Genomic DNA, 26,066 nt, shown 5'->3' with positions numbered 1-26,066 from the left:
GATAACATCTCTGCATCCCTGTCACAAGTGAATTCAGCTAACTTGACCCAGAGAGGGGATCAAACCTAGGATATACGGTTGGCCTTTACCCAACAGGCCCAACCACTCAATGGTAAGTTAGCAGAAGCGATCAAGGCAGCTTCCAAATGGAAGCTTCTAGCAAACAGTTTGTTGCACTCAGCATGTACACAACAGCCCCAAGGCGTCAATATGTTTTCCCGTACACAGACACCAAACAACACATATACTTGGATTTTTTTTCCAAATGAAAATGGATGCACTGAAATAAGAGGAGACAAATGTGACTGGACTTCAGCTGACTGCAAGCAATCAGAGTAAAACACTGTGCAGAATGAATCATATTATCATTATGTCATGAAATACAGTATCAAACCATTACAAGTAACCCTCATCTAGATTGCCGTTTTATCTTCCTCTCTTTCTATCAAATATATTTGCTTTGTCACTGATAAAATTATCAGAGGACCTGGCACTGAGGGGGCGGGCTGATACCAACTGTGCCGGAGAACTGAATTAACATACACAGTGGATGCTAAAGCACCCCGGGTTCGTTTTATCTAATTCTTTAATGTCAGTTCAGCTCCTCAAAACAGCTGGCCTCTGGAAGCTGTCTAAAACCAGGTTTCCTGGCAATGTCGCAGCAGTCACTCTTCAGATAAACGAGCCCTCAAAATGTTAAAATGCTGATAAAAATAGGATTGATTGAGAACGATAATTACCCAGCGATATTTCACCTGTATCTGAATCGCAAACTTTAATCAAAACACAAAGGTGAATTCGCTGCACAATTCATTTTTTGGGGGGGGGGACTTTTTACAGTGCAGTCACGTTGCTCAAAGCAGATCAGGGCCCACCAAGGTGACTTTAAGTCGAACTGACATTTCAGTTCATTCTCAGAGCTGGAGAGAGTGGCTGGCTGAGATGGTGCCAAGTCGGGATTTCAGTCGACAGCCCCACCGTGAGCTTAAAGCCAAAGCTCAGTTCGCATGAGCTGCAAAGCAGTGCTTCATTGTGAATTAGCCACTCTTATCTGCTCCTGGTGTTCCTCACACGGCCAAGACATTTTCTCTGCTCACGGCTCAGAACCTTGGCTCGTTGGCCACATTGGGATATGGTGAATGTCTAATGTACCTCTCCACAAGCTGGTCCAGGGTACACAAACTGGCACGGTGTATATACAAATGCACACTGACTCCCCTGAGCTAAATGGAATGCATCCCACCAGTACAGATGGATTTGCTAATCTCCCTGACAGCAATCCCTTCCTCCCTACATGGATGGAGAAAGCACTGGGATTGGGCCAAGCAATGGGATCCAAACAACTGGTGTGACTGATTATTTATATGTAGCATGCTGAACAAAAAGAACAATGGTAATGCAACAGCCACCCCTTCCCCCCAACCCGCCGCACCCCCCACCCCACTCAACCAACCCACTTACTATAGAGATTGGCACTTCATATCTCTTATCTCTTTTACTAGACTTGCTATAATTATTTTTAAAAAGACTGCATGGAGAAGGAATAGCTGACATTGCAAAATCATCACCTTTTCACATAATGTGTGCCCAATTCTACTCCCCGCTCACAATTATGGATTATAGTCACACAATGACTATACAACGTTTTCATTTCCCAGTGATGTTTCTTTGCAGTGACGTTGAACTGTGCTGCTATGCAGTTTAACAGTCGCAGTTACCATTGTCAAGTAGCCATTATTTAAGGAGTCATAGAATTCCTACAGTGCAGAAGGAGGTCATTTAACCCATCGCGTCTGCCCCAACCACAATCCCGCCCAGCCTTTATTCCCGTAACCCCTCATACTTACCCTGCTAATCCCTCTGACAGTAGGGTTAATTTAGCATGGCCAATCCACCTAACCCGTATTTGGACTGTGGGAGGAAACCGGAGCACCCGGAGGAAACCCACACAGACACGGGGAGAACGTGCAAACACCACACAGACAGCCTGGAGTTGAACCCGGGTCCCTGGTGCTGTGAGGCAGCAGTGCTAACCACTGTGCCACTGTGCCGCCCTGAGTCAAGCCAGGCAGTTAGTGCTGATGGTTTATAAGGCTGGGGGAGGGCATTGGAGCCAAGGTTAACTCCATAACTTAGCTGTTATTGGAAAAAATCAATTTCCAATATAATTTAACAAATGAATCAGGAATTCTTTGATTAGAAGCCTAAATCTTTCATTATTTAGCATTGCTGTTATACAGATGATACTGATACTCGACCTTGATTTATTTGTTTCATTTATCTTTTCTTCTAGGTGTCCTCTGGCTGTCCATCGTGGCAGAGATTCTTTATATCCTCTTGCTAGTAGTTGGCCTCAGTCTCATGTGCATTGAGATCTGTCACTACACAAATGTGATCGATGGCTTAAAACTGAACGCCTTTGCTGCCATCTTCACCGTCCTATCAGGTAATTATTCCATTATTTAGTATCTGTCTCTCGCAAAACAATGGATCCCAGCTTATTTATGATCCATGTTCGAGGGAATGACGCAGCTTTGCACAGCTTAAAGCAATACATTTAAGTGGTTACTCTGAATCGCGGTTTGCATAACCATCCGCTGTCAACAAGTTAATGAGGAGGGTGTGTCCTAGCTCACCCTGCTAATGGAAACACGGAGCAGCATGTAAATTTGTTTTAAAGTTTTTTCTAAACTTTATTTATTAGTGTCACAAGTAGGCTTCCATTAACACTGCAATGAAGTTACTGTGAAAATCCCCCAGTCGCCACACTCCGGCGCCTGTTCAGGTACACTGAGGGAGAATTTAGCATGGCCAATGCACTTAACCAGCATGTCTTTCCGACTGTGGGAGGAAACCGGAGCACCCGGAGGAAACCCACGCAGACACGGGAGAACGTGCAGACTCCACACAGACAGTGACCCAAGCCGGGAATCGAACCTGGGTCCCTGATGCTGTGAGGCAGCAGTGCTAACCACTGTGCCACCGTGCTGCCCTCAAAAAAGACATACACATAACTGGTTAATGATGATGTCAAAATGTATATTTAAATGTTTAATAGGGAAACAATGTTAATAGGATTAATCGGGATAAGATATAGGTGAGTCCCTTTTCATAAGGACATGAAAGTCTCCATCAGAATAACCTGGTGACTCATCTGAGCATGTCTAGATCTGAGAAAAGCCTCTTGAATTAGTCAGAAGTTCATTTCTTCAGGGTGAGTTGTTACGATACCCATAGAGACCGAAAACTTTAATAAGCACTCTTGCATTTCCAGCGAATGAAGGATCACACAACAAGATGTCGGGCAGGATTTTACGGCCTCGCTTGTCCCGAAACCGTGAAATCCCGCCCAAGGTCAACGGACCTTTCCATGGTCTACCCTCCCGCCCGCTCTGATTCCCGTGGCAGGCGCAACGGTAAAACTCCGATCTTCAAGTTTTTCGGCATTTACTGTGATAAACAAACTAAAAGCAACATTGACTAACGGTTATTTTTGTAGTCAACTTATCGTCAGATGACAGAAAAGTTGACACCTGTTAACGGGTTTATGGAACCCATGCCTCAGGCATACATTATGCCACGTTCTCCCTGGCATTATTGACCTAATAGGAAACAGTACACAGTCACTGCCAGCTTCCAATGCATTCATGTTTCCCCAGTTTGCTGAATATGGTAACATCTAAAGATCCCTCAGTGTTTGGATTGTTTCAAAATCAACTACCGATAGTGAAGCTTGCTCAATGGTTCCCCCACCTCCCCCCACCCCCCCCCCCCCCCCCCCCCCACCCCGCCACTCCTCGGCCACTCCTCGTCCCGTCCGGTCTGGCTTTGACAGGACAAAGCATCTAGGATTTTAGTTGGCCACAGGATGCACCTCTCCCTTCAGCATCCAACTTTAATATTGCATTGAAAGCTGGGCAGCTTCTTCTCTCTGCTGACCATGCTAACAGAAGTCCTTTTCCTCTCTCTCTATTTCCTCTTCTGCCAAAACCCTGGAAGTTGAAAGTCTATTCACTGTTAGCACAACTGTCCCATGCCTTTGTTTTCAGGTGTGAAAACTTTGCAACTTGTTCAGCAAATCTTTTGACTCAGGGCCCCTCTTGTTCCCATAGCAACCACCTCACCCAGGCTTATTGTTGGGCAGAATTCGTAACAGGTCACATGACCCCATTCACCTTTCCATTTTACAGTTTCAAATCGAGTAATCTTATAAAACTCACCATTCATAATGCGGTGGAGATTGCAAAACTCATCCCTCGGAAGAAAAGCGGATATAAGTCAGACTCAATCTCATTCCTTCCTCATTGAGCCAATTCAATTTCTTCCTGCTTTGTTAGCAGGTAGAAAGTATCAAATCATGGAACTTTTAATAGAATCATAGGGCGGGATTTTTCGGCCGTGCTCTCCCCAAGGCTGAGGTCAACGAACATGGTTCCCCCCCCACCCCCGCTACGATTCCCGTGGCAGGTGGGACTGGAAAATTCTGCCCATAGAGTCATACAGACCCTTTGGCCCATCGAGTCTGCACCGACAATATCTACCACGAAAGGTGCGTTAATCCCATTTTCCTGTACTTCTCACTTATCCTTGAATATGATGGGATTTCAAGTGCTCATCCAAATATTTTTTAAAGGTTGTAAGGTTTGTGGCCTCAACTACCTCCCCAGGCAGTGCATTCCAGATTCCCACTACCCGCCAAGTGAATTTTCTTTCTCAAATCCCCTCTCAATCTCCTGTCCCTTACACCAAAATTGTGCCCCCTTGTGATTGGCCCCCCTCAACCAAAGGGAATAGCTTCTTCCTATTCACCCTGTTCATACCCCTAATAATCTTATACACCTCAATCATGTCCTCCCCTAAGCCTTTTCTGCTCTAAAGAAAACAACCCAAGCCTATCTAGCCTCTACTTGTAGCTCAAATGCTCCATCCCAGGCAACATCCTCCTCTAGGGCAATCACATCCTTCCTAATGACTGTGTCACTTATAAATGATGAATTTTGGGGAGACAATACCACTTGACTCAAATTGGGACTGTCCATTTTTTCCGAAGAATACATAATTGAGCAAAACTGGCCTGGAGGAGTTACTGAGTCCAACAATATGAGCAATATTGACACACAGTTGGAATAACAAAAATCATTGCGCCCTAGATAATGACACTTTAAATGACAGGGGTCACGCTGAAGTTTTACAGCAATCTGTTTGGGTAATCCCTGGAGTCCCACATAACATGTTGGTTGTCACTGCCAACAATAAATGTCATGGAGAAGAATATGATGAAGTGATGGGGACAATAAAGCTGCTTTTAAATATGCCAAAGGCACTGAATGAGGGGCCACAGATTCAGGGTTATGAAAGGGAGGCTTCTTTCCACAGGGAGTGATTAGCAGGTTGACAGGAATGATCTTTGGAGCAATGGAATACTGGACTTGTCCAGGTGGTTGTCAGAGAAATAATATTCTGGAAGGATGGGGTCAAATTGGAGAAAAACACTTCACCTGAATTAGTTTGGCAGCTTGAACTTGTATCCAGGTTGATTGTTGAAATAATCTATGGTTTTAAAGTTTTTTTTATCAGTGGCTTACATTAACACTGCACTGAAGTTACTGTGAAAATCCCCTAGTCGCCACACTCTGGGGCATGTTCGGGTACTCTAATGGCCAATGCGTCTAACCAGCACGTCTTTGCAGTGTGGGAGGAATCCAGAGCACCCGGATGAAACCCACGCAGATACGGGGAGAATGTGCAAACTCCACACAGACAGTGACCCAAGGGAATCAAACCTGGGTCCCTGGCGCTGTGAGGCAGCAGTGCCACCACGCCACCCATAGAAGAAGCAACCCCCCACGTACGGATTTACAACATCTCAGTTTACTTTGACTGACCATTCACACCACTTGCTCAGTGCAGCATGTAAAATCAGCAGCTCCAGGGCAATATTAAATACCCTCCCCCTCATGTGTTTCTGACATCGGGAAAGCTTAAAATCAACCCCCAAAAAGTAACGGTTTAAACTTGCACAAAGTGAATGGAGGGCAACTGCAATGTTTGAAAAGAAAGCACTAAGAATACAATAGGTTGTGTCAGCAAGGTGGTCCAAAGGCTTGTTATAGCTCTGTGAAAGGTTGGTGCAATGTTAACATTGTTGTAAAACCATTGGTGTGATTTTGCATCTGAGTCAATCACTGTCCCAAATGGGTAGGCGGTAGTACGATTGGATGAGTGGAATGGTATCTGAGGTCACAGGCAAGTTCAGTGGGGAGGGTAAACAGTGACTGGTAATGGGCAGCAGTTTTTCATGGACCTTTAATGTGTGGTTCAGATGTAGACCGAGTAATAATGTGTTCAGGGCAAACTCATTTCTGGATTGGGTTGTAATACAGATGTTAGCTTCTTACCGGTATTATTTAAGGAGCTCAGTAGCCATCAGGAATGCCTCTAATCAGATTCTTTCTGACACTTCAGGCAATGAGAGTTCAGCACCTAAATTGGACCCCTTTGCTCCCCAATTTCAGCCTGAAAACCAGGTTCGGCAGGATTTTATGACCTCGCTCGTCCAGAAACCGGAAAATCCCACCCCAGGTCAGCGGACCTTCCCATGCTCCGCCCCTTGCCTGCTCCAATTCCCATGGCGGGCGGGCTGGTAAAATTCCGGCCGTGGAGTGTGCTCCAACTTCACCTCCACTGCTTGGAAATTGCACCATTTGTTCATGGGGCCTCGAAGTCCTGAATGAAAAGGGAGCTGAGGTTTCCCCTTCTAATAACTATGCAGGGCGCATTCATAGGAAGTGCACGCATTAAAAATTGAGTGAAGCTGTGAAGCTCTTCCACAGCTGAAACGAACATTTAATTTCCTGAGGGAAATGAGTGAACGTGCGTAACTTCCACAGAATGGAAGATCTTTGCTTATCCAATGCATCATCCTGCGAAGTCTGCCTGATCTCAGTCTGACAGGACAGGCTACGTTATTCAACACTGCACAATGGCAGCCCACCAGCCCCACAATGCAAGGACCTTTGCATCACATTGATGGCCACATGTCTATCCTTATTTCAAAATTCTTCGATCCCATTTCGAGATCAGAGGCGACACGGTGGCACAGTGGTTAGCTGCCTCACAGCGCCAGGGACCTGTGTTCGATTCCAGCCTTGGGTCACTGTCTGTGTGGAATTTGCACGTCCTCCCCATGTCTGCGTGAGTTTCCTCTTGATGCTCCGGTTTCCTCCCACACTCTAAAGATGTGTAGGTTAGCTGAATTGGCTATGCTAAATTGCTCCATTGTGTCCTAAGATGCTTAGGTTAGGAGGATTAGCAGGGTAAATATGTGGGGTCACAGGAATAGGGCCTGGATGGGATGCCCTGTTGAAGAGTCGGTGTAGTCTTGATGGGCTGAATGGCCTCCTTCTGCACTGTAGGCTTTCTATTATTCCAAAGTAGATTTTAACCCTGGTCTAAGTTAAGTTTAAATGTATTTATTAGTGTTACAAGTAGGCTTACATTAACACTGCAATGGAGTTACTGTGAAAATCCTCTTGTCATCACACTCCGATGCCTGTTCAGGTCACTGAGGAAGAATTTAGCACGGCCAATGCACCTACCTGGCACGTCTTTCAGACTGAGAGGAAATAGAGCACCCAGAGAAAATTCACGTAGACATGGGGAGAATGTGCAAACTCCACACAGGCAGTGACCCAAGCCAGGAATCAAACCCGGGTCCCTGGAGCTGTGAAGCCGCAGTGTTAACCACTGTACCACCTTGGTCTATGGTTCCATCTGTTTTATCTGCAATATGACTGAATGGGAGGCTCATCTGACATCATTGCAGAGTTGGATACCAGTACATTTCTTAGATACTAGATGCTCTAACAGCTGATCTTGTATACTCTGGGTCAATACTTCAGATTTTCAAATAACCACAATGAGAACATTGATGGTAAGCAACACCATGCCTTGAATGTGCAAGTTTTTTTGTGCTGTCAGGAAGACTGCTTCCAAGTGTTGGCACTCTTGCCTCCTTGCACTCTTGAGTCAAAGGTTTGTGGGTTCTAGTCCCATTCCAGAGACTTGAGTGTATATAACCAGGCTGATTCTCCCAATGCCACTTTGAGAGTGTGTTGCATGAGATGTTCAACTGAGACCCTATCAGCCCTAACAGGTAAACCTAAAAAAATCCACTGCACTATTTCAGTGAAATGCAGAGGGGCATTTTCTCATTGACAGCGGCGGGAACAGAGAATCCCGCCGTGAGCAAACAATGCGCCACCTCCCGCCGGCAGGAAACACGCGACTGGGAGGCCGGAGAACCTCGCCCATAATCTCGACAGTAACCTTCCCTCATGGAACTTCCACCTAACTGGTGGTGCTTACGGTAACCATTTAACGTTTTTGTGATGGTTTTAGATTTACCATTGGTTTAAAACAAGAACCTCATTTCACAGTAGCTTTTGCGATTGCCGCCTGGGTGGCCTGCGTAAAGACATTAAACTGACAAAGGCACTGAGTTCTTGATGGTGAAATGAGTCCTTCATTATTCCTCATTCTTCAGCAGCAAACTTGTTGGTGTAAGCGGTGCCTGCGCGGATAGAAATTCCCACACACCCGTCACCATCCTGATACTTTAACATTCGCCTTATTCACTTGTGTGGATCTGCAAATGCATCAGGAACTGTTTAATGATCAGTGAATCATTAACGATCTGAGACAGAGCATCAGGATCTGATCTGCTGTAAGGACCTTCTTGCCTTGGATTTGCATATCCATGGATTTGGTGATAATTCTTTAGTAATATTAATGAATAGCTTCTGAAAAATTAAGTGTGGCAATCTCTTGAGATATGAACAAGTCCGCCACATAGATACCATTTTATTAAAGATTTACTTGTTTCCCTCAATGGGTGGCAGGAAGTACGTTCATAAAATTAACTCATTAACCTTTGGAGTAATTGTGTAACTTGTCTGAACTACCACTCTCCCATTTGCTTCTTTCCACAATGGGTGTTTTTCCTTTAAAAGTATGTCCATTATTTTCTAATAATGAAATAACATTCAAGCTGTGTGGTTGGATGAATTTTTAAAATCAATTTTTGGGACGTGATTGGCAAGGCTGGCATTTATTACCCATTCCTAGTTGCCCCTGAGAAGATACAGATGGGCAATCATGTTAAGCCATTGCGATCCTTGTGGTAGAGCGCTCCCAGTGCTGACACGATCAGGAGCTCAAGGATTTTGACCGAGTGATGATAAAGCACAGTTTAACACTGCTGCCTCTCAGCACCGAGGACCCGGGTTCGATTCCTGGCTTGGGCCACTGTCTGTGTGGAGTTTGCACGTTCGCCCCGCGTCTGCGTGGGTTTCCTCCGGGTGCTTCTGGTTCCTCCCACAGTCCGAAAGACGTACTGGTTAGGTGGATTGGCCATGCTAAATTCTCCCTCAGTGTACCCAAACAGGCGCCAGAGTGTGGCGATTAGCGGATTTTCACAGTAACTTCATTGCAGTGTTAATGTAAGCGTACTTGTGACACTAATAAATAAAGTTAAAGTTAAACCTAGTTGCCTCTGAGAAGAAAGTGATGGGCAGTCATGTTGAACCATTGCAGTCCATGCGGCAGAGCGATCCCTGTGCTGACACGATAGGGAGTGTTGCGAAGTTGAGTAAAACGCTAGAATGGAAAGCAGTGCCTGGTCCCTTTAACAGGTGGTATTTTTTCTGTACTTAGCGTTTAAAAAAAAGGTGCATGAAGAGCCAGACAGAAACATTGTATGGAAGGGCCAAGCAGCAGGATTGCCTTGATATGAGGCTTCAAGAATTTGAATCAGAACAGGCTTCTGAATTTAACCAATCAATTTAAATTAGGCACTTAGATACCAAGCAACCTATTAGATTTAAATTTGATGTTTTGATAACCTGAGAACCAACCCTATTGTGGGGATGTGGATATGTCATCACAGGTATAAAAGAACAGGCAGTGGGACAATAGGCAGTGACAGCAACGGCCGTCTGCCAGCGTAACAGTCCCATTTATGTCTTAAGTCAAAGCCTCATCTCGAAAGCGAAGATACCAAAGAAAGCAGAGAAGAAAGAAGTCCAGACAGAAGAAATGAACAGAGAAGACCTGAAGATTCCGGAAGATGACAAACCTGGTTGTAATTTTGAGAGTGACTAAAAATTCTATTTTTTTGTTAATAAGTAAGAATTGTATTTATCTAAACATTAGAATAGTGTTTTATTGGGTGTACTAATAGTTAACCTGTTCACTGTTAGTTAGATAAATAAATTGTTACTTGTTGATTTTCGACTATCTCAGGTAGTTATTTTGATTTAACTACAAAAAGTTGCTGAAGAGCAGATTGTGCTACTTCTCGCACACTTTTAACAGATTATAAAGCGAGGTACTCCTCTTTGAGTAGTTAGCTCTCAGAGGGGGAATCAACTTCCCGCTTCGTAACAGGGAGCTCAAGGATTTTGACCTTGTGACAATGAAAGAATGGTGATTATTGCAAAGGAAACTGAAACCATTGAAAAGGATTCCGGCACCAGAAAGCAGTCAGGCTAGGAACAGTGGCTGGTTTCGATACAAACACTGGAACGGGAAATGTGGGCTCAAAATCCCACGTTGAGAACATTGAAGCACCAGACACCTTTCACGTTACAGGTGACGATATCACTAAAATCTCTGGCGGGGCTGGAACAGTCAAAGACATGTACGAAACAAAATTCTCAGCAAGGAAATCAATCTGAATGATCATATCCTGCCCCGGCAGCTAGAGAAAGCATCTAAAGGGCTGGCAGACATTGCAGTTCCTGCTGTGAAATCTAGGCATAAATTAGAGATCAGCCATTATACACAGTGATTAGATCCTGTCTTGAAATAGGACTGTGGAATTCATACCTAAGGCAATATCTGTAATGACCCCCTTTAATATGAGGACATCAATAAAGTCAGGAAGCAGTGATCCGCACAATGATTTTTTTTAAACAAGTAAGCAAAGAAACAAAGTTAGATTGAAGTAGTGAGCTTGGACAGCTGCAGCAACCATGGAGGTGAATCCAGTGTGTCAATAACATCATGCTTTGATAAGCCCTCTGTGTTTTATATGCTGGTGGTGTGGCCTACCTTATTGAGAGAGACTGCAGTTTGACTCAGGTAGGTACTTCAAATGGATTTATTTACACTGTGTACACTACATAGACAATGAATTACATCAGCATATCTCTCCTGAGTTCTGACTGCTGTACAGAGTCTCTAGCACATGACTGCTGAGGTCATTGCTGCATCATGGTCTACATCACTTATTACCATAACTATTCAATTAACCCATTACACTCCACCTCCCCCCCCCCCCCCCTCCCCCTCAATCCATTGACCCTGTCTACACTTCCTGTTGCCTCAGCAAAGCAGCCAGCATAATTAAAGACCCCACGCACCCCGGACATTTTCTCTTCCACCCTCTTTCGTCGGGGAAAAAGATACAAAAGTCTGAGGTCACGTACCAACCGACTCAAAAGCAGCTTCTTCTCTGCTGCTGTCAGACTTCTGAATGGACCTACCTTGCGTTAAGTTGATCTTTCTCTACACTCTAACTATGACTGTAACACTACATTCTGCAATCTCTCGTTTCCTTCTCTATGAACGGTATGTTTTGTCTGTATAGCGCGCAAGAAACAATACTTTTCATTGTATGTTAATACATGTGACAATAATAAATCAAATCAAATCAAGCACACTATCAACTCTTTTAATAGCAATGTCAGCTATTTAAAACTATTTACATCATCGTCGTTTTAAACCATTAACATTATATTGGCTCTATCACCACGTCCGCTCAAAGCCCACCGGTCAGAGGTTGAGTTGGGGGTGACACGGTGGCACAGTGGTTAGCATTGCTGCAACATGGCAAGCATAGGGTTTGATTCCCAGCTTGGGTCACTGTCTTTGCGGAGTTTGCACGTTGTCTGCGTGGGTTTCCTCCGGGTGCTCCGGTTTCCTCCCACACTCCAAACATGTGCGGGTTAGACAGATTGGCCATGCTAAAATTTACCCTTAGTGTCAGGGGGACTAACTAGGGTAAATGCATGGGGTTATGGGGATAGAGCCTGGGTGGGATTGTGGTCAGTGCAGCTTCGATGGGCCAAATGGCCTCCTTCTGCATTGTAGGATTCTATGATTCTATGAAACCCTGTGGTCTCGTCATCACTCACTCTGTTTACCTTGTTGTGGCTGCTAAGTGGGAGCAGGTGGTCTTGTACTGAATCCAGGGGTGAGTCAGCATCTCACAAGCCATTTGACATATCCTTGGGGTCTCCATGCCTGCACTGTTCATGATGTTTACAGAGTTGCTGCTTAGTAGAGCAATATTTGGACCAACCTTCTTGGCAGAGTTCTTGGATTTGGGCATAGTCCACGTAAACTTTCTGTACTTTTTGGACATCCTGCAACTTTGTGGCAAAGATTAGTGAGAATGTTGTGATAGTGGAAGAGACTGCTGCCACCTCGAAAAGATGTGTGAAGTCCTGGGTAGCAGCTTGGTCTGCTGTAGCTCTGGAGGGAGTTTGTGACAGTTGTCTACTGGTAACACATCAAATGAGGGATGAATCTTTGACTGCCTCAGGGCCATTTTGATGATTCCTAGAATTTTTTTCTAAATTCATTTCCAGGTTGTGAACGTCACTGTTAAGACCAACATTCATTGCCCAACCCTAATTGCCTTTGAGAAGGCACTCATCTGATGAAGGAGCAACGCTCCGAAAGCTCGTGATTCCAAAAATACCTTTTCGGCTTTAACCTTTTGTTGTGAGACTTCTCACTGTGCCTTTGAGAAGGTGCTGGTGAGCTGTCATCTTGAACCGCTGCAATCCATGTGGTATAGGTACACCCACTGTGCTGTTAGGGAGGGAGTTGCATGTCTTTGACCCAGTAACAATGAAGGAACGGCGATATATTTCTAAGCCAGGATGGTGAGTGACTTGGCGGGAACTTTCAGGTGGTGGTGTTCCCATGCGTCTGCTGCCCTTCTAGATGGTAGAGGTTGTGGGTTTGGAAGGTGCTGCCTAAGGAGCCTTTGTGAGTTCCTGCAGTGCATCTTCTAGATGGTACACACTGCTGTCACTATGCGTTAATGGTGGAAAGAGTGAATATTTGTAGATGTGGTGCCAATCAAGTGGGCAGCTTTGTTCTGGATGGTGTTAAGCTTATTGAATGTTGTTGTAACTGCGCTCATGCAGGCAAGTGGAGAGCATTCCATCACACTCCTGACTTGTGTCTTGTAGATGGTGGGAGGGCTTTGGGAAGTCAGGAAGTGAGTTACTTCCCACAGGATTCCCAGCCTCTGACCTGTTCTTATAGCCACAGTATTTATATGGCTAGTCCAATTCAGTTTCTAGTCAACCATAGCCCCCAGGATGTTGCTGGTGAGGAGCTCCAAAGATGTGCGGGTTAGGTTGATTGGCCATGCTAAATTAACCCTAGTGACAGGGGGATTAGTAGGGTAAATATGAGGGGTTATGGGAACAGAGCCTGGGTGGGATTGTGGTCAGTGCAGACTTGATAGGCCAAATGGCCTCCTTCCGCACTGTAGGGGTGTGGTAAACCACTGTTATCTGTTACCTGTGGTGGTTAACCACTGTAGTTAGTATTTCTCATTACCTATATATGTGGCACATCCCTGTCGGTTCCGCCCAAGTCTCCTCTCCCTGGTCTGGGTATAAAGGCGGTGGCTCCACCCCCCTTGCTCTCAGTTCAGACCCAATCACCAACAGGGATGGCTCCAAGTTCTTGCCAATAAAAGCCTGTTTGTCTTGCTCTCAACTAGTCTCGGCTCGATTGATAGTGCATCAAGGGGTTCTATGATTCGGTAATGGTACTGCCATTGAATGTCAAGGGGCAATGGTTGGATTATCTCTTGATGGAGATGGCTTTTGCCTGGCATTGGTGTGGTTCAAATGTTACCTTGCAGTAACAAGGCAAATCCTGCTCTAGCTACTAGTTCAGGGGTTTCATATATTAGGTGGTGCAAGTTCCCATCAAACAGACAGTCACATTCTGCAGTGAATTAACTTGTATCAGTGACGAGGAAATGTTAAAAAGATTTGCTAGATAAAATCCCCACCACGGTTTCCTTTGTGCGTTTTTGTGTTTGTGCTACGTTCGTTTAGCTCAGTTGGCTGGACAGCTGGTTAGTGATGCAGAGCGACGCCAACAGTGTGGATTCAATTCCCATACCGGTTGAAGTTATTCATGAAGGCCCTGCCTTCTCAACTTTGGTCTAAGGTATGGTGATCCTCAGGTTAAATCACCACCAGTCAGCTCTCCCCCTCAAAGGGGAGAGCAGCCTATGGTCATCTGGGACTATGCTGACTTCATCTTTATGTTGCATTATTGCCTGCATGGTAATAATTCACAGTAAAGGTCTGTGCAAGTTCTGGAGAGCAATAAAGAGTAATAAAGCATGAAGGAAGACTATGGCCTGTGTCCAGGATATAGGAAGCTGCTGGGAGATTTACCCGTACAGCTTTCTTCAGACTTGCCCATCATCTTAGAGACTAGGAGACAGGTCCTTTGTAAATTACTGATGGCATCCATAGTCTTGCTGCATCACTCTTTTTGGTGGGTTTCATTCAGAAGTGAAGGAGATGGTGGTTAGCTCATCAGTTCATGCATCACAATTTCTAGCATTGCATTGGTAAATAAGGTGCTGCATTTTTTAAATTCATTCATGGGATGTGTTTAATTGCCCTTGAGTGGCTTGCTAGGCCATTTCAAAATATTTATGAGTCAACCACATTTCTGTGGAGTCACAGAAAGGTGTGTCGGTTAGGTGGATTGGCTATGCTAAATTGCCCCTTAGTGTCAGGGAGACTAGTAGGGTAAATATGTGGGGTTATGGGGATAGGGCCTAGGTGGGATTGTGATTGGTGCAAACCTGATGGGCCAAATGGATTCCTTCTGTAGTATAGGATTCTATGATTCTAAGATGGCAGATTTCCTTCACCAAAGGACATTAATAAATCAGGTGTTTTCCTTTTTAATGCCAATCAACAGTGGTTTCATGGTCATCATGAGGCTTTTAATTCCAGATTTTTATTAAATTCAGATTTCACCATCTACAGTAGTGGGATTCAAACCCAGGTCCCCAGAGCATTATCCTGGGTCTCTGGATTACTACTCCAGCAACAATATCACTATGCCACTGCCTCCCCATGTAAGACATATGGAATTCTCTCCTTCATTGGCAAAGGTATAGACATAAAAATAAGGATATAATATTGGAATTGTATAAAACATTGGTGAGGCCACAACTGGGGTATTGTGTGCAGTTCTGGTCACCACATTACAGGAAGGATGTAATTGCTCTGGAGAGGGTGCAGAGGAGGTTTACAAAAATGTTGCCAGGGTTAGAAAAGTGTAACTATGAGGAGAGATTGGATAGGTTGGGGTTATTGCCTTGGAACAAAGAAGGCTGAAGGGTGACTCAATAGAGATGTACAAAGTTTTGAGGGAAAGAAATAGAGTGGACAAGATAAAACTGTTTCCCTTGGTGGAGAATTCTAGAACCAGGAGACGTAGATTCAAGATATGTGGCAATAGGTGTAGAGGGGACATGAGGAAGAACCTTTTTATGCAGAGGTTGTTTGGTGTCTGAACTTCACTGCCCAAGTTGGTGGTGGAGGCAGAGACCCTAAACTCTTTTTAAAAAGCACCTGGATCTGCACCTTAAGTGCTATAAGCTACAGGGCTATGGCCCCAGTGCAGGAAGGTGGAATTAGAAAGAGCACCTGGATATCCTTGGGCTGGCATGGACAAAATGGACCAAATGGTCTCCTTCTGTGCTATAACCTTTTTATGGGTCGATATTTCTGTGGTTCTGAGTAGTCTCCATCCTGCAGGAGTTTGACTACTCAAACATCTTTTCCTTCTACTGCAGACAAAAATGTAGCCATTTGAATGACTGTTGGAGCCCATTAAGTTACTCAAATAAAACAAAGGATAAAGTCCTGCATGTAAAGTCCTTGGGACAGGAACAATTATATATTCAGCCCGAGACAGACTTTTGTCTGCTTGAGCAGTTCAACATGGCTGTCAAGTACTTGTCTCCTGGTGCGTAGGAAGATGGGTAGATCCTTTATTATCCCTTTCTATTAGACTCCCTCTGTTGGTACATGCAGGTATAGTAGAAAAATGCCATTTTCAATCCGCAACAATGTAGAGCTGCTATATGTACAAATCTCAAACACACGGTGGTTAGCACTGCTGCTTCACAGCGCCAGGGACTCGGGTTCAATTCCTGGCTTGGATCACTGTCTGTGTGGAGTTTGCAAGTTCCACCTGTATCTGTGTGGGTTTCCTCCGGGTGTTCCAGTTTCTCCCACAGTCCGAAAGTCATGCTGATTAAGTACATTGGCGATGCGACATTCTCCCTAAGTGTACCCAAGCAGGTGCTAAAGTGTGGCGACTAGGGGATTTTCACAGTAACTTCATTGCAGTGTTAAGGTAAGCCTACTTGTGACTAATAAATAAATTTTACTTTTATTTTTCTTTACCTTACATGGTCATGTGAACACAGATTGTGCAATAGTCAACCCAATAGTCAAACAATAGTCAAACTTGGGTTGGCAAGTTTGCTGATGACACAAAGATTGGAGGTGTTGTGGATAGTGTAGGGGGATGTCAGCAGTTGCAATGAGACATAGATAAGGTGCAAGACTGGGCGGAGAAGTGGCAGATGGACTTCAACCCAGATAAGTGTGTGGTGGTTCATTTTGGCAGGTCGAATAGGATGGAAGAATATAATATTAAGGGTAAGACGCTTGGCAGTGTGGAAGAACAGAGGGATCTTGGGGTCCAGGTTCATAGGACGCTCAAAGCGGCGTCGCAGGTAGAGGCTGTGGTTAAGAAGGCGTATGGAATACTGGCCTTCATCAATAGAGGAATTGAGTTTAGAAATCGGGAGATAATGCTGCAGCTGTATAGGACCCTGGTCAGACCCCACCTGGAGTACTGTGCCCAGTTCTGGTCGCCTCATTACAGAAAGGATGTGGAAGCCATAGAACGGGTGCAGAGGAGATTTATGGATTCGATTGAGACTTTTAAGAGACTTTTGGATAGGTTCATGGAGGTTAGTAAGAGAGAGGGTTATAGATGAGCCTAGAAGGTAAGGAAATTGTTCGGCGCAACTTGTGGGCCGAAGGGCCTGTTTGTGCTGTCGCTTTTCTATGTTCTCTAACCCCATTTTGTAAGTGAAGCAGAATTTCCAGACCATTATATGCGGACTGGCACATTATTCGAAACCACATTGATGCATGAGAGAGGGTTCAGAAAAGAGTGATGGCAATTCTGGAATCAGGGAGGCGGGTCACTTTGACTTATCTTCTTGGGTGGGAAACCTGTGGAATCAAGTGGGACATTTGATTGTCCCACTTGATTCTGCCCAATGTTACTTCCCGTCTAGAGGATAAGATCAGGCAGGAGTGTAAAACCAGCCAAACTTGCTGGTTTCCCAATGGGCATGGTGGTTACAAAATGAGAAAGCAGAGGATTTTCACTGGAGCAACGACAGTTAAGCATACATACGCTGCAATTGTTAACATGGCAAAACACGTGAATATGAGCAAGTTATTTAACTCAAACTGTGATCACAGAACTGGAGAACATGGCTACAAAATTAAACTAGCCTCAAGCAAGAAAAAGATAAAAGACTCTTCCCCACCCCCCCACCCCTGCACAGTGGTAGATACTTGCAACGAGCTCCCACATGAACAGTTAATTCAAGAACTTAATGTTCCTTAAAAAGCTGCAAATGTTTCGGGAACCTCAAGCATGTTATTTCTACAGCACTTCTGGCGAGCACCAACTAGGCCATATAGCTATTTAACAATTGACCAGCATCCGGTAGGGTGAAAAGTTTAATTAGGATGTGTTAATTCAAGAGTAGTTGATAAATTTTACACAGTTACACTCCAGGTGTGAAGTCTTGCTCAAAGGGAGCTGTGATACAGAAACAGACTGGATATGAGATCGATCGTCTGCTGATACTCCCATTCAGGAAACAAAATTAACCCCCAATGGATCCATTTACCTTGTACCACAATGAGGGTAAGACCTTCCCCCTCAATTTTAAAATTCATGTTCTTTTTAAAATCCTTCCATGACTTCCCCCTTCATATCTCCGCACTCTCCTGTAGCCTGATAATTCTCTGAGATCTCTGTTCCTGCAATTCTGACCTATTTCTCATCCACAATTTTATTCATTCCACTGTTGTATTTCTGCTGCCTAGGCCCGAAGCTGGAATGCCCTCCCTAAACCTCTCCACCTCTTTAGGTAGAAATTAGGAGCAGATGTAGGCCATTCGTCCCTTCGAGCCTGTTCCACCATTCAATTCAATATTAATTGATCCTCTATCTCAATGTCATATTTCTGCTTTCTACCCATGCCCCTTGATACCATTTGAAAACTACGAGATTATCTTTCTCTTTCTTGAATACATACCTTCCAAACCCATGACCACTTCCATGTAGAAGGACATGGGCAGCAGATACATGGGAACACCACCACCTGCAAGTTCCTCTCCAAGCCACTCACCATCCTGACTTGGAAATATATTGCCATTCCTTCACCGTCACTGGGTCAAAATCCTGGAATTCCCTCCCTAACAGCATTGTGGGTCAACCCACGGCACAGGAACTGCAGCGATTCAAGAAGGTCGCTCACCACCACCTTCTCAAGGGCAACTAGGGATGAGCAATAAATGCTGACCAGTCAGTGACGCCCATGTCCCATGAATGATTTAAAATAAATTCAGTGACTTGGCCTTGGCAGCCTTCTGTGTTGAGAATTCCACAGGTTCACCACCCTCTGAGTGAAGAAATTTCGCCTCATCTCAGGCCTAAATGGTCTACCCCATATCTTGAGATGTGTCCCCTGGTTCTAGATTCCACAACCAGAGGAAACATCCACCCTGCATCTAGTCAGTCCGGCCCTGTTAGATTTCTATATATTTCATTCAGATCTCCTCTCATCCTTCTCAACTCTCGTGGATACAGGCCCAGCTGAACTAATCACTCTTCATAGGACAGTCCCGCCAACCTGGGTATTAGCCTATTTACATCTCCACTCTCTTTGATGATGGTCCTTAAAATCTAATTCTTTGACTAAGCTTTCGACCATCTGTCCAATAACTCTTGGCATGCTTTAAAGTCAATGTTTGCTAACTCTCCTGCAAACTACATAAGGCACTGTATAAACACAAACGGCCACCAGCCACATTCTTTTTGCCATCCCGACCCGGCTCTGTCCCCATTCAGGGCGGCAAAATCTTGCCCAAGTTATGGCGGTTGAAGTTGGTGGCCAGTTTATTTATTAGTGTCATAAGTAGTTTTGTATTAACACTGCAATGAAGTTACTGTGAAAATCCCCCAGTCGCCACACTCTGGTGCCTGTTCGGGTACACTGAGGGAGAATTTAGCCAATGCACCTAACTTGCACATCTTTCGGACTGTGGTTGGAAACCGGTGCACCCGGAGGAAATCCACGCAGACACGAGGGAGAACGTGCAAACTCCACACAGACAGCGACCCAAGCCGGGAATCAAACCCGGGTCCCTGGCGCTGTGAGGCAGCAGTGCTAACCACTGTACCACCAGCCCATTCAGTTTCTAAAAGGAAAACAACCTCCTGTTAGACCCCACGTGAATTTCAGTGCAGCCAGATGAACGTTTCCTGCTTTGTACAAAAACAACAGTGACTTTTAACCACCAGGATATTAAAATAACTGACTTTAATTCAGCAGCGTCTGTGTCTCAGTTCAGCCCTGGGATGGAAACTGCTCGCATCAATTTCAGCAGATTTTAAACTAAATATCTAATCTGAAACCAATTCACTTGCCTCAGCTGGATAGCTGCTTCTTATTTGATGCTTGGCAGGCTGATTGGTTAGGTGCTCCCATGGACAATGCACAGTGGCAGGTCTGAATTTGAAACAATGAGTGGTGATCGGGGTCTATCCAATCACATCCACGCACACACAGAGCGAGCGAGCAGCAGCTAACATCAAGGGCCATTTACCTTATTTAAACCCCGCGGCCCAAGCTGATGTCCTCAAATAATAACTGGAACTTTTCAATTAAAACTTTTCCATTTCTGGATAGCTTGGTAATAATGCCGGGTATTCTACTGGATGCAGCAGCAGGCAGACTGGACTGACATGCGGCCGAGACTGTTTACATCGTCAAGAGGTCATTGCATTGACGCTGTAGGTGCTGCGGCACATTAGTGTAGAAACTCCTCGCGTTCAGAGTATGGAGGGTCAAGGATCACACGGGACACTGAGGCTATTTTATAACTTGAAAGGTTTTTATCTGACGTTCAGGCATGAGACGGTTTATGTCAGAAAGAAAACCATGGACGCAAATCAAGAATGTAATCATGATCTCATCCTTGGGAGATAAGAGGGCTTGTTTCATCATCTTTCAATGTCACATCTCCTAAAAAAGAATCCTTACAAGATGGGATGATTTTTACATGTTTTTCTTCTTTGCCCTTGCTAATGGCAGAATGCTATATTTGGACACTGAAAAAAAACTTCATTTTTACGGGATGTGGGTGTCGCTGGCTGGGCCCAGCATTTATCGCCCGTCCTTAACTGCCCTCCATTTCAGAGGGCAGCTGAGAGTCAACCACATTGCTGTGGACCTGGAGTCACACGTAGGCCAGACCAGGTAAGGGTAGTAGATTTCCTTCTCTAAAGGGCATTAGGTGAACCAGATGCATTTTTTACAATAATCAACAATGGTTTCATGGTCATCATTGGACTTTCACTTCCAGATTTGTATTGAATTCAAATTTCACTCTCTGCCGTGGTAGGTTTTGAACCCGGGCCCCCAGATCGTGTTCTGGGTCTCTGGATTACTAATCCGGTTACAATACCACAGTCTCCCCCAATTCTAACAGACCAGCATCAGTTCTTTCTCTTAAGTCTGTAGCAGTCATGCTTTTCAAACCCAGGCCACACTGCAATCTGTGTTATTGATGTTGTGTGTATTAATAATGATCGCTCATAAAGGTTTGAACCCACAGTGTGTGTGCAATGTAGAGCTGCGATACGTACCAATCTCAAACACCAAGAGTACATGGTCATGTGAACACAGTGCAATATTCAACCCCATTTTGTAAGTGAAGCAAAATTTCCAGACAATTACATGCGGACTGGCACATTATTCCAAAACCACATTGATGCATGAGAGTGGATTCAGAAAAGTGCAATGGCAATTCTGCTTTTGGGCGGTTGGGTGGAGAGGGAGGGGGCGGGTGGGGGGGGGGGGGTTAATTTTGACTTATCTTCGCCAAATCAAGTGGGACATGAGTCATACATTCTGGCCAATATTACTCCCCGTTTGGAGGATAAGATCAGGCAGGAACGTAAAACAAGACAATCTTACTTGTTTCCCAATGGGCATGGTGGTTACAAAATGAGAAAGCCACACACTGTGGGTTCAAGAACAGGAACACGTGAACGTACATAAAAAGGGGTAGAAGTGTTGACAATATCAGAGATATGTCTGTGTGCTGCGCCAGACCAAAGTGAAACTGAGGCTGCATAACATGACACATTTCCCTTAAAGTGATAGCATGCTGCTATTCCTTAATGTTAGAACATCCCCCTTTCTTTTTGAAGATACTCCCTCTCTTCTAACAGAGAATTCCTACAGGGCAGAATGAGGCCATTCGGCCCATCGAGTCTGCACCAACTACAATCCCACCCCAGGCCCTATTCCCGTAACCTCAGGTATTTACCCTTCTAATCCCCCTGGCACTAGGATCAATTTAGCATGGTCAATCAACCTAACCCACACATTTTTGGATAGCATAGCTATTCATAATGCAGATTCATGTTTAGCAGTGACTCCAGGAGTCTCTGAAGCATAAATGTAATCTGTTGGCACACCCAGATCTTGTAATGGTAATGTTGTCTGGAAGTGTTTTTAAATGCTCAGTGATTTCTGGGATCGTCACTTCCGGGTGTTGTTCTTAGCTGCATTGGAAATCTTGTCCTTGTTACAATCAGACTGTACAATGGTTGAGGAGCTGGAATGGATCAGTTACATCTCATTGTTATGCCTTTATCTGTGATGACTTCACAGGAACTTGGTTCTGAACTAATCCTTGTCACCTCGGCTGGTTACCATGTACTTGTGTGGGAGCCTGGATGTGAACTTGTTGTTCCAACTGTAAATTTAGCATTTCTGTACCCGCATTTTTGCTGTGCATGTTTGTCATCTTCTCTTGCTGTGTTAAAAGTTGGTAAAAGCAGGTAAATTAGTACGTACTGGTCTGCCAAACATGAGCTCTGACATTGATGGGACAGTTTCTGGTGTTGCTCTCAAATGTAACATTGCAATGGTTAGCTCTCGTTTGGTCAGTCTACATTTGAGAATTAGGAATTTCACTGTACAAATCATTCGTTTAGCTAGGCTGTTGGACCTAGGGAATGAAAAGAAAATGTAGTGTGATCAATATTCCACTTTTCACACACATCCTGAAATGGATACCAATCAATTGCTGACTGTTATCCATAATGGTCTCTCGAGGCACATCATATAAACTGAAAACAGCACAGAGAGTCTGCATGATGGTGGTTGTTGATATACTGTGCAATTGTCAAATAATGGGGCACTTGGTAAAGTAGTTGACGATGAGGATGAAGTCAGTGCTATGGACATGAAAAAGGTCAGATTCAGTTTTGGACCATGGATGGAGAGGAACTTTATATGCAATCAGTGTTTTTTTCTGTGCTGATTTGTCACATGCTCCTGACATGCCTCGCACTTCTTGACAACGATCTCAATGTCATTGGTCATACCTGGCCGATTGACTGTCTCTCTTGTGAGTCTTCTCCTCCAATCCATGCCCATGTGTGAGAGGTGAAGCTGTTGAATAACATCAAGTAGCAAAGATTCTGGTGTAATGACCTGTTTTGCTTTAACGTTGACTCCCCAGGAGCTGCCTCACTCATCCCAGTGAAGCCGAAATATTCTCACATTTTCGTGGACATGCTGGGTTGAATCAGGCTTCAGTGTTAGTTTTCCACAGTTTCTGTGAAATCATTTGCTGTCTCTTGAAGCTGCTGGCATTTGTATTGTGGAAAATGTATCAGAGCAGTTGATGGACATGCATTCTCCTGCAAGTGTAACATTGCAGCCCCCCTGAAACTGCCAATTCTGCCGAAACATTCCTGATATTTCAATGCTAAGTCATGAATGGAATGAGCTGCCAGAAGAGGTGGTAGAGGCGGGTACAATTACAACATTTAAAAGACATTTTGGACAGGTACATGGATAAGAAATATTTAGAGGGATGCGGGCCAAAAACAGGCAAATGGGACTGGTTCAGTTTAAGAAACCTAGTTGGCATGGATGAGTTGGGCCAAAGAGCCTGTTTCCATGCTGTATATCCCTATCACTCTATAACTGAGGTGATTGGAGTGGTTTCGGAGATTGATCTACCATATGAGGTCTGACTGATTCCATGATTGTCACTAGTATGAGATCACGGCCTGCTGGCACACCTACGACCACTGGGCCTTTAGTCTTCATGATGTAGAACATCTCTGACTCCCAGGAGGATTGGTCGTGCTTGCACTCCAGGATTATGGAACCCGCATATGGAATTAGTGGACTGTTGTACGCCTTAAGTTCTGCAGTAGTCGGGTTTTGCCATGGCCCTCCATGTCTGTGGATACATGTCGTTTAATAATTCATGGGGGTAGTATGTTGGCACTTGTCCCTGTATCAACCTTGACCAATAACAAATGGTTACCAACTTTATTAGGGTGGATGATTTGAATCTTGGCAAGCAGTTTGGGTGATGAGATGGCATCTATGTTTTCCACAAGATTGACAGTATGAAACCTTTTTCATTTTTACTGGTGTCACAAGTAGGCTTACGTTAACACGGCAATGAAGTTATTGTGAAAATCCCCCAGTCGCCACATTCCGGCGCCTGTTCGGGTACACTAAGGGAGAATTTAGCATGGCCAATACACCCAACCAGCACGTCTTTCAGAAACATGTTCACTGTTCTTCATCTCATCATGCACTACATTGCCATTTTATGGTTTGTCAATCATCTCATGCACATATTTCTGATGGGATACCAAATGGGCATTCTTATTGCTTGAAGGTACCTGCTTTGTACATTCCACTTGGATCAGTGTGTGCTTCTTTGTAGTTGCATCAGTCTTTGCTCTTGCGCACTTCTGATGCTCGAGGCCTCTTCTGCCACTGGAAGAAAAGAAAAAAAGTTAGAAAAACATAAGTGGGGGTGGTCTTCTGGTGCAGTGGGTAGTGTCCCTACCTCTGAGCCAGATGCTCCAGGCTCGAGTCCCACCCCAGGACTTGATGGTCATGGAAGGTGCGTTCATAACGTGGCCTTGCAATAATGGTAGAGATGGTAAGAGCAGGTGAGTCTCCTGAAAGGCCATGCTTTATGCTGAATGATGCCCCTCAGGCTATTGCTGCTGGCTTACGGCGAGCAACCTGTTCCAGGAAAAGCAAGCTGCGAGAACAGTCGCAAGCATGTGCTTTGTCTGCTTCATGCATCCTTCAAAGTGGGACGTCTCCCCAGTCTAAGATGCTGCGGTATTGCGACTTGTAATGCCAGCATTTAGAGCAGTAATTTGAAGAAAATGAGTTCAAATCCCACCATGGCAAATTAAAGAATCAGATTTCAATTTTATTCATTGGGAATATGAAATAAAACGCTGATATCATTAAAAGTGAACATGAAGCTGTCAAAAGTTTCATAAAAATGCAATTGGTTCATTAACGTCTCTTAAGAAAGGACATTCTGCCATCTTTACCCAGTCTGGCATGAATATGGGTCAAATAGACATGCTTCACTGTCTGTTCAACTGGCTTCATATCAAACTGCTACACAGCAGTTCAAAAGGCGACCCATCACCAGGCAATTAGGGATGGACAATAATTGCCCATGCCCCGAGGATGGATTTTTCTTTTTAATTCATAAAGTATTTAAGAAAGCATAGGGAGAACAAATCTATATCTTATTACTTCTCAATTCTTTCCTCAGGAGTAAAACATTTATTCTACCTCAGTAACTCTCATGAATCTTACCTTCCCTGCTTGAATAATTTGCACGCTTCGATCTGGAAGACCAGCAACATCTAATCAAAGGTTTCAGAAAAGATAGCACACACCCAGAAGTGTTACCAACTCCAAAATGACCCTGATAGTAGATATGTAAAAGAAAGTAGCTAACACTGAATTTTTATTTCATTATTAGTGTCACAAGTAAGCTTACATTAACACTGCAATGAAGTTACTGTGGAAATCCCTGAGTCGCCACACTCCGGGGCCTGTTCGGGTACCCTGAGGGAGAATTTAACATGGCCAATATAGCTAACCAGCGCGTCTTTTGGACTGTGGGAGGAATCTAGAGCACCTGGACAAGCAGACACAGGGAGAACATGCAAACTCCACACAGACACTGACCCAAGCCGGGGATCAAACCCACGTCCCTGGCGCTATGAGGCAGCAGTGCTAACCATTGTGCCACCGTGCCGCCCATAGTGCATTGAAAGTGCAGAAGGCTTCTGATAAGCTGTAGATTCACTCAGCATTTGATCTTTTTTTTGCTGTCAGTGATGCAATGGAAATGAAATTTTGCTGCAGAAAACTGCAGTTTTCAAAAAGAAAGTAGCTTTCGATATTTCTGAATGGGTTCTGAGCATTAGAGGATTTTTATTTCAACACCAACTTTGCCATCTATTGGAATTCTACCTTTCAAGCCAAAAATAATTTTCTCCTGAATGGGCTGCAGATACAATGGGTGGGATTTTACAGCCTTGTTTGGGTGAGATTGTAAAATCCCAGCCAAGGCCAACGGAGATTTCCGTTCTTAGAATCTTAGAAACCCTACAGCACAGAAAGAGGCCATTCGGCCCATCGAGTCTGCACCGACCACAATCCCACCCAGGCCCTACCCCCATAACCCTACATATTTACCCACTAATCCCTCTAACCTACGCATCCCAGGACACTAAGGGCAATTTTAGCATGG

General features: G+C 44.5%; 1 protein-coding gene across 1 annotated transcript in view; it reads left to right on the top strand.

Annotated features, from left to right (window-relative positions):
- gsg1l2b (gsg1-like 2b) overlaps positions 1-26,066 on the top strand; it is a 169,016-nt gene that overhangs the window by 28,873 nt on the left and 114,077 nt on the right. The window contains exon 3 of the mRNA XM_078225975.1: positions 2,294-2,446. Within this exon, the coding sequence (XP_078082101.1) occupies positions 2,294-2,446 (153 nt within the window). The remainder of the gene's footprint in view (positions 1-2,293; positions 2,447-26,066) is intronic.

Source organism: Mustelus asterias, chromosome 12 (genome assembly GCF_964213995.1).
Source record: "Mustelus asterias chromosome 12, sMusAst1.hap1.1, whole genome shotgun sequence".
Classification (NCBI taxonomy): Eukaryota; Metazoa; Chordata; class Chondrichthyes; order Carcharhiniformes; family Triakidae; genus Mustelus; species Mustelus asterias.
The sequence above is the reverse complement of the archived record's forward strand: the minus strand, read 5'-3'. Positions and strand labels throughout refer to the sequence as shown.